This window comes from Triticum dicoccoides, chromosome 5B, assembly GCF_002162155.2.
Source record: "Triticum dicoccoides isolate Atlit2015 ecotype Zavitan chromosome 5B, WEW_v2.0, whole genome shotgun sequence".
Taxonomy (NCBI): domain Eukaryota; kingdom Viridiplantae; phylum Streptophyta; class Magnoliopsida; order Poales; family Poaceae; genus Triticum; species Triticum dicoccoides.
The window spans coordinates 269,225,113-269,233,684 of NC_041389.1; the positions used below are offsets into that span (position 1 = coordinate 269,225,113).

An 8,572-nucleotide genomic window follows, 5' to 3' on the forward strand; every position below is an offset into this window, starting at 1 on the left:
CTGGTTTCTCCCCTCCCCGCTGACACAAGACCACACACCCGTCAAAAAAAAAACACCACCACGGCTATGCTTCTTCCCCTGACGGACACAAGGTGGGTCCGGAGAGGAGATTTCTCGATCCCGTACGGAGTGCGCAGGCGGCGGAGGGAGAAGGCAAGGACAGTCGCTTTAGCGCCGTCGTCGTGCGGCGGTGCTTGGGCTGTTGGCAGCGGCGGCATAGGAGACGGGGGAGACGCTAATGTCCGTCAAGGCGTGCTTCGGCAACGTCGCCAACGCGCTCGTCGACTGGGACGGCGGCTGCGACCACTGCCCCTGGCGGGGGTCGTCGCCTGCGACACCAACTCCTTCGCCTGGAGGTGATTCTCTGCTCCTCCTCCATCCACCCTTCCCTCCCCTCTTTTAGTGTCACAGGGGTCTTCAGGATGCTCCGCGGCTGCACAAGCCGACGGGCTATTTCTATTCTTTGGTTCCTTCCTCGCTCGCTGGTTGCTGATAGCAGCCTGGTCTTCCTCGTCGGAGTTGTTTTTCGATTGGTGGCATTATGCGGCAGGCCTCGCTCGCTTGTTTGATTCTTGCATATCTAGCACATATATAAGTTGCTAGGATTTGATGTAAAGAAGCAGGGTGAGACTATTAATTACAAAAGAAGTCCAAAAAATTAGCACATGGGGCAATTTTTCAGTGGCCCATAACAGAAATTCGAATTCTATCCCACATAACTTACCAAGCAGAAACATATACGGACGGCCAAGGACAACTTACGAAACTGGTCGGACGAAAACTGACGATATTACTGTCATAAGAAACTTTCACCCCTTTATTAGTTCTCTCTGTCATACTAATTTCAGTTCTACACCACGTTTGATGTTGGTAGTGTCTAATGTTACCACTATACGTCTTGGAAAACTTTTAGGATGATTAGCTGGAGCACTGTGATATATAGTGAGAAAAGCATTTGGTAGGATTATCATTGTCTTCTCATTTAATTCCCCAGCTACCAGCCTAACACTGAAGGTTGCACTGCAACTACTTGGTTCCAAGTTCAATATGGAAATTTGCAGAAAATTTAGGCTGAACAATTTTTATAAAGAATAAAACCCAGTACAGTATAGGATAAGAATTGCCTAGTGCAATCTTAATCGTGTGGCTACCATTGTTGATTGTTTGCAGGAAGCTCAAAGGAAGCAAGACTTCAACAAAAATCTCTGAATGCATTCCAAGCTTCTATACGGCGTACGTCGTTTCAAAGGGCAAACTGTCATTCGTGCACTCTTACACCTGATGCCTATGAAACACCCAAGACCATATCTTCTTCAACCGTTTCTTCTCCTAGCTCTGGAAGCCTTTCCAGTGCGCCCTCAGGTAATACTCAAGTCTGCATTTGATTTTGTTTTCTGAAAATTGTTGATTACACCTATCAACTGAATACAAACAAAAAAAGTGTATTAGAGTGTTACTAACTATTCTGTCTACAGCAGAGTGGGCTGTCAGAAATGGAACATCAACTGTATTATTCCGCCAGTCATCTCTGCCATCGCAATGTGATCACACACTCGTAAATATAAATAGGTCAATCCTGAAGCTAGCCCTTTAGGCAGTGCTGGCAGCGAGATCTCTTACCATGCTGATACAACCCTGAAGACAAATTCACAATCAATCACATCAGTAGCGCAGCTCAGTAGCAGCAGCAGTGGATATTCAGTTTACAGGAGCTTCCGGGGACATAGCTTCTGAGATATCTTTGATCTGCAGGAAGAAGTTTCAGAAACTGCAAGAGACCTTAGGCATTCTCATTCCCAGGTAGCTGTTACACCCTGGGCAAAAGTATTTCATTCTATTGGGTACAAACTTTTTTTCTTTTAAGATGATGGAAAGGTTCATCTCTAGGCCTCAGCATCATACGATGCACACTGCCAAAGCAAAATATCACTACATGAAAGCCAACATGTTTACCCAAATGAATGTGCAATTTATGATATTTTTTGGCTAAACAGGATGATATGAAGCTTCAAATTGAGAGTATGAAGGTCAAACTGCGACATATATTCTACAGTTGTGGCTATGGACAACTTTTGGCCAGTCCGGTGTATTCTACAATTGAGGCAATGGAGCACTTTTGACCAGTCTAGTGTATTCTACTGTTGTGGCACTGGAGTAGTCATTATCCACAAAACCAGGTATGTTGTTGTTACCATGTATCTATGTGAACATAAATCGTGAGCACTGGATAATAGTATTTATGATATATATATACAATGTATATTTTTTCCAGTCTATGCTATGACATTGTGAGCCGCATCTATTTTGTGCACATTTTGCTTTGTACTTAAAAAATCCCCCCTCCCTCTTTGCTGCTTGTCATGCTCAGACACCGGCAGATAGGACAAATAAACCATACACAATACATGTACATATGAGCTGAAATACACTGGGCATCCTAAAGCCAACATGGAAAAATAATGAAACAACCTGAAAGAACGAATGCAACAAATGCAAAAGCATATAATAATGAAGGTCTGAAGGTCTATGAAAATTACCTAGCTGTTTTTTGTGGACAAGAATCAGTTATTTCTAGTTCCCTAATTCTGGAGCTATGTGTGAACAAGGCCAGAAGACTAAAATATCAAAAGCTAGCTAAGAACTCATTAGCAGATTTTTCTTGTGCTTGCTATACGTCTCAACCGAACAATAGGCAAAGGGCGTACTTATGAACAGACATAAGCAGACACCATATCAATAGCTAACAGCATCACACAACAACCCAATCACACATCAAGATGGATTGATGGAAATGGAAAGATAAAGTATGCTCTTGCAGTAGAACCAAGTGTAATAATGATTATAAGCACAGGTATGTACATTTGAAAAAATAGAAGATTAAGAAAGGGGAACATGCATAAAAAAAACTTTCGAAAAGTAGTAGTAATTTCACCTCTGCAATAGAGAAAGTACAATTAGTTGGCTTTTCCTATTGATGGCTAATTGCCTGAATAAAAAATGAGCAGTAGGTATAATGATGGTGTTATTTTCTTGCGCAAGCACCAAAACTTCGCCGAGAAGGTAAAATATATTGGGAGCATTGTACCTTCATTTTCCCTATAATCCTTGCCCTTGCTTCTAGACTATATGATGGCAATGCGAGCTAGCCAGCGTCTTCATATTAGTCCGTCCAAAAAGCACACCAAAATTAACAGTTGGATTGATTGTATTATCTCTGAAATGCCATTATCAAAAATTTAATTGACGCTTAATAGTAAATAGAAGTGCAGGGCTTGCTTATCACACTTACTTAGGACTCATGGGCCTTATCTAATTCCTCTCCAAAGCAAACCATCTCTCTATGCGAAATAGGCAATAGATATAAGCAAAAAATGCTATATAGCAAAGAGTATATGACAATCTAAACTGAAGTGCTGCTCACAAGAAACCGAATATGATAACATGCTATTGCTCACTCTAATAATATATAAGGTGTTGGAAAGGAGGGGGTCTATTTTATTTATACAGTTTAGTTTAGTGATTTGGTAAAAAATAAGGGCAAGTCCAAACCAGACATGCACGAGAGCCTCAAATACGTCGAGTCACTTTGATTAGATAATAATGAGAAGAAATGAAAAATAGTGGCAAATTCAGCAAAAGGGAAAACAAGTTTTGCATCTACACAACAATGAAGCAAGGTAATGAGCTAAATTAGTGGACCTAGCACATATCTGATTCACTCTACACTTTACGCTTACATAGCATCATAGTAATCTCCACTCATAGGAAACCAAACAAATTAAAGATTAAGATTTGCATATGGTAAATGAAGGAATAAAGCCATACGTGCAAGAGAAATTCGTCGCATCGTGTTGCAAAACCAGAAAAGTAAAACCAAACCCCCTCTCCCAGAGCCTCTTCCCTATGATATTCTTAGACACCATGGGAATGATGGGGTCAAAAGTTTGGAGCTAGCCTGGAGAGGGACACCATGGCACATTGAAAAGGAGAGGCTCTTTGTACAGCAAAACAGCTCAGTGCGCTCGGCAGGCAAGGTTGCGGAAGGAAGAGGAGTACAAAATCATGGCATGTGCTCTACTACACAGAAAAATCCAAAAATGCAGGAACAGGCGTGACTGTGTTCAAGAGAGACATAATTCACCTTGGTCTTCTTGATCAAATTCTTCCTCAAAATTCTTCTTATAGTCTCGACAGGTAACTAAAAGTTGAGGAATCAAAATAAGATTATAAGAGAACCAGAGAATCAAGTAGTACAAATCGAGAGAAAAAAGATGTGGACGTAGGTGGGTAGTCTAGATTGGAAAGGAGTGGGAAGTGAAGGGGAGGAGGGGAGAAGCAAAGGTGGGAGGAGTGTTATGCCTTCTACCTATCAACGCGTGGCTGCAGAGGGTCGGTCGCCTACGCCCGACGCCCGCGTTGCCGTGGCCCTGTCCAGATCGCAGATCGATCGAAGAAACCCGGGTGGCCGCCATCTTCCCAACCCACGAGGCCCCCAAGCCTCTCCTGCCTGGAAGCGCTGCCAGTCTGGTCGATGCCCCACAGGCCGCTGCAAAGAGAGCCAATAGGGTTGTAAATGATGCCAGTGAAGTCTTAGTGCTACCAAGGGCTGCAAGCTAATCGAACACAAGCTTAAACAAGAAAGACACTTGAAGATTTATACCCTGGTGTTCATTATAAACAGAAAAGGTTAGGTGACAACGCTCAAACCTTCAGGTTACAATTTTCATGTTTTCAATTCATTATTAGCACATATCATAACTACAATTGCAGTAATCTTTCCTTTGATTTAAGAATGATGGTAGCTGACTATTTGAGACCTTGTAGAGCAATCAAACAAGAACATATTGCCTATTTAAAAATAAATACACATCCAACAAATAAGATGTCTGAATCTATCACATTACCTAGCCATCTCCAAACCATCATTCTCCTCAGGTTGGGATCCTATCGAACCAACCAAATCAATCAGCCTCCATAAGTGGCCACTTCCACAAGCCCAGAAGAGCAAGAAATATTCCACAATCATGAGATCACCATAATCATTCAATCAGACAACATAAACAAGAGAGAGAGATGGGGATGGGTGGAACGCAACTTACATGTCAGGGTGGAAGACATGGCGTGCACTCGTGGTGGCGAGGAGGAGCTTTAGTAGGAGACCTGAATGACGGTTGCCCAGGGTTCCCCAAGAAAGATCGCCGCAGAAGGTACCCCTCCTTGCCACACCGTCTAGCAGTGAACACCATGGAGGTCACATGTTCCTCGAGATCCCGCTGGCAACGAGCGCCATCTTCTGAATTTAATCAAGGGAAAATGCTGCATCGAGAGAAAAATAGTAAATAATCACATCCTGAAGAAAATCGAATCAAGGAAGAGTGTGCTTGTCACAAATGACTAATAAAGAGAAATATATTTCACCTATGGCTTTAACCATCGATCTGGCCATGGCGATGCTGTCCATGGAGAGAAGCACATAGAAAGAGGGATGAGATGATAGGGGCATCGCTATAGCCACCGCAAGATCCTTGGTTTCCCCGAGGTCTACTATGCCTTCCCTAGGGAGAAAGAGACCCAGCCAACAACTTGCAGCAAGATTAGCACCTGCAAATAAAAATTGGATGACCCTATAAACCGCCTAGTCAAACCACAAAGGAGAAAAATGGAAAAGAGAAATCAGGGGGAAAGCAGAGCAATGGGGAGGAGAGAGGGCAACACGAGACGTGGGGATGCAGCCCGAATGAGAGGATGGCATCTAGGGTTTTTACCTCCTGCTCTTATCCCCTGGCCAGCCAGGGCTTTCAACAAGCTACTTCCCACAACGCACACAACATCTTCCCCATTGTTGCTCCTTCCCCCCACCTCCGTTCCTCACCTCAACTGCACAGGCTGCAAACCGTCCTCCGCAACATGGAGTGATGCCCAACGAGGAGAGCGGCAGAGGCCGGTATGGAAGGGGAAGAGGAGGGGTTCGTGGCAGGGGCGGGGATGGAGGAAGGAAAGGGCGGCAGCGCGATCTTCCCCGCGGCCGGCTGCACCCCATTGCTACCGGAGCGCAGTCCCCGCCGCTCTTCTCTGGCACGGATCCACCGCCCATGTGCGCCTCCTTTGGTGGCGACGCCGAGAGAAAAGTGAAGGAGAGGAGGCGGCGGAGGGGAGAGGGGCTCGTGGGGCGAGGTGCGGAGGAAGCGGGGAGGCGGCTGCAGGATTGGCTCGTGGGATAGGGTTGCTTTTACCCAGATCGCGATTGGCGAGCACGCGATGAAGACTCCGCGTACCAAAAGATGAAGGAAACTTAGGTTGACTCCGTGGCCCCACGTCTATTGAGCCCCACCTGCCATCCTCTCCAGAATCAGGAACGAAAGTGGAAAAAAACGGACGGCTGACCAGCCGCCAGTAGCCAAAAAACGACCGTAGGAGATCGATCGGGTGGTCAAAACCGACGCGCGCTAGCGATGCCCCCGGATGGACGGGTACTTAGGAGGCTTTATATGTTAGATTTGGACAGGCAAGCCGCCCTTCATCCTGAGCGTCACCGAAAGCACGTGCTCCGGCACGCCGCCGCTGCCAGCGTTCTTGCGGACGACGTCGACCGCGAATTCTTCGAGCACACTCGCAGCGATGGACTTCATCTGCACGTAGGCCATCTCCTTCCCGAGGCACGTCCTCGGCCCGGCATGGAACACCGTGTACCGGAACGGGCTCTCAGGCCGGAACGCGCCATCGTCGCCGAGCCACCGCTCCGGCTTGAACTCGGCGCAGTCCTTGCCCCATATGACCGCGAGCCGCCCCATGGCGTACGCGCTGTACGTGATGTTCCAGCCGGCCCCAATGTGGGTGCCGTCGGGGAGCGTGTCGTCCGCCGCGCTCGACTGGGAGTCGATAGGCACCGGCGGGTAGAGCCGCATCGACTCGGTGAGCGCGGCGTGCAGGTACCGCATGTCCCGGAGCGCGTCGAACGTGAACGGGTCGCCGGGGCGAGTGCCTGCCATGGACCGGACCGAGCGGACCTCGTCGGCGATGCGCGCCACGACGTCCGGCCGGGAGGACACGAGCCAGAAGAACCACGTGAGCGCCGAGGACGTGGTCTCGCGGCCGGCGATCAGGAAACTGAGGACGATGTCCCGGAGCGCCTCGTCGCCGTGCTCGTCGCTCGCCACGAACCTTGACAGGACGTCGTCTCTGTTTTCTTCCCCAGACGCACTTTGACGGCGGGAGCGGACGATTTCCATGGCGAACCCATGGACGTCGGCGATGGCCTTCTTCAGGCGGCGCTCTTTGCCGACGTTGAGCCATTTCTTGACCTTCCAGGAGGCCGCGACGGGGTCGAGGAACCGGCTGACGATGAGGTCCTGCGCCTCGCCGAACGCGCGCATGAAGTCCGACTTCCCCTCCGTCAGGGCCCCGCCGTCGGCGAGGCAGCATGGGTCGTGCCCGAACGAGACCATGCAGATGGTGTCGAACGCGAACCGCTCCAGCACGTCCTGCATGTCGAGCACCACGCCGCCGGCCGCGGCGCGTCGCAGCAGCGGGAGCAGCCTGTTCCTGACCTCGGCCTGCACGGAGTCGATGAGGAAACCGCGGAGCGAGCGCGTGGTGAACTCGAGGCTGGCGTTCTTGCGCTGCCACAGCCACTGCTCCCCGTCGGAGTTGAAGAGGCCGTGGCCGAGGAAGTCGACCAGCATGGAGATGGCGCGCTCGCCCTTGGGGTAGTTGGCGAAGTTGGTGCGGAGGATGTGCTCGACGTCGGCCGGGTTGCTGGTGACGATGCCGGTGGTCATCCCGGGGATCCAGAAGCCCATCCTGAGGTCAGGGCTGGCGACGATGAGCTCGGTGGACCACTCGAGGAAGCGGTCCCGGTTCTTGAGGAACGCCGGGAGGTGGCCGAGCAGCGGGTGCCTCCTGAGGCCGTGGGTGGTGGGCTTCTTCTTGGCGAGGCTCCTCGCGATGTGGTAGGAGATGTACAGCACGGGAGGAAGCAGGATGAGTAACAGGGAAGAAGAAGAGGGGAACTCCATTGATTCTGACTTTGATCTTGGCTTTGCTGTTGAACTGTGAATATTTTGATGGACTGTCCTCTTGGTTTATATATACGCGCCTTGCAGGCAGATTCAAGTTGCACTGTCCAACCCATACTCTATACGTGAAGAGTTCTTTCGCTTTTAAATATGGTTCCAAAGATGAGTCTGGCCATGCCCCATCATCACACATGGCAAGTTGTGATGTGCTTGTCGTCCAAGTCAGGACCTTGCGATGGAGGCAAATGAGGTCAACTGTGACTCCGGATTAGAATAACAAATGTGTCCTGTGTAAATGAACGGATGGGCTAGTTCATAGTGGTGCTGTTTTTAATTGCGCACCCTCACTTTCAGCAGCTCCTCCTGTGTCCTGCCCTGCTTCTTCCCCACGAAGAGCTGTTGCCTTTGTTGAGTTTCCTCACGGGTCGCCGCTGCCAAGGTTATGATGTTTCTTTGTATGTTAATCATTTTAGCTACTTTGTAATTCGCCTGAAAATAATATTTGGATCACTCTTTTTTGCTTAGGGTGGCAGCCGGCCCCATTATCTATCTTAGGG

At 48.8% G+C, this 8,572-nt stretch overlaps 2 protein-coding genes across 6 annotated transcripts; one reads left to right on the forward strand and one right to left on the reverse strand.

Annotated features, from left to right (window-relative positions):
• LOC119308358 lies at positions 1 to 1,629 on the forward strand. Of its 2 annotated transcripts, none has more exons than XM_037584485.1 (3): positions 1 to 356; positions 1,171 to 1,362; positions 1,479 to 1,629. In XM_037584485.1, exons 1-3 carry the CDS (start codon positions 239 to 241, stop codon positions 1,592 to 1,594), a joined length of 426 nt encoding a protein of 141 aa, XP_037440382.1. In that variant the 5' UTR covers positions 1 to 238; the 3' UTR covers positions 1,595 to 1,629. The 2 variants fall into 2 exon arrangements, with proteins under 2 accessions (XP_037440382.1, XP_037440381.1); XM_037584484.1 differs by having other exon boundaries at positions 2 to 356; positions 1,476 to 1,629.
• A 5-nt stretch (positions 1,630 to 1,634) lies between these two features.
• On the reverse strand, positions 1,635 to 8,255 carry LOC119308357 (cytochrome P450 94B3-like). Of its 4 annotated transcripts, XM_037584481.1 has the most exons (9): positions 5,766 to 8,255; positions 5,419 to 5,601; positions 5,100 to 5,316; positions 4,905 to 4,985; positions 4,367 to 4,546; positions 4,142 to 4,198; positions 3,290 to 3,338; positions 3,086 to 3,214; positions 1,635 to 1,746 (listed from the first exon to the last, which is right to left on the reverse strand). In XM_037584481.1, the coding sequence occupies exon 1, from the start codon at positions 8,013 to 8,015 to the stop codon at positions 6,492 to 6,494; it is 1,524 nt and encodes a 507-aa protein (XP_037440378.1). In that variant the 5' UTR covers positions 8,016 to 8,255; the 3' UTR covers positions 1,635 to 1,746; positions 3,086 to 3,214; positions 3,290 to 3,338; positions 4,142 to 4,198; positions 4,367 to 4,546; positions 4,905 to 4,985; positions 5,100 to 5,316; positions 5,419 to 5,601; positions 5,766 to 6,491. The 4 variants fall into 4 exon arrangements, with proteins under 4 accessions (XP_037440378.1, XP_037440379.1, XP_037440380.1 ...); XM_037584482.1 differs by lacking the exon at positions 1,635 to 1,746 and having other exon boundaries at positions 5,873 to 8,255; XM_037584483.1 differs by lacking the exons at positions 1,635 to 1,746; positions 4,905 to 4,985.
• Between the last annotated feature and the right edge of the window lie 317 nt (positions 8,256 to 8,572).

Bases quoted from the DNA above. Each gene is read 5' to 3' on its own strand.
- LOC119308357 (XM_037584481.1), bottom strand. From the start codon at position 8,015: ATGGAGTTCCCCTCTTCTTCTTCCCTGTTACTCATCCTGCTTCCTCCC.
- LOC119308358 (XM_037584484.1), top strand. From the start codon at position 239: ATGTCCGTCAAGGCGTGCTTCGGCAACGTCGCCAACGCGCTCGTCGAC. The intron at 357-1,170 runs GTGATTCTCTGC...GATTGTTTGCAG, and splicing joins ACCAACTCCTTCGCCTGGAG to GAAGCTCAAAGGAAGCAAGA. The intron at 1,363-1,475 runs GTAATACTCAAG...TTCTGTCTACAG, and splicing joins CCTTTCCAGTGCGCCCTCAG to CAGAGTGGGCTGTCAGAAAT.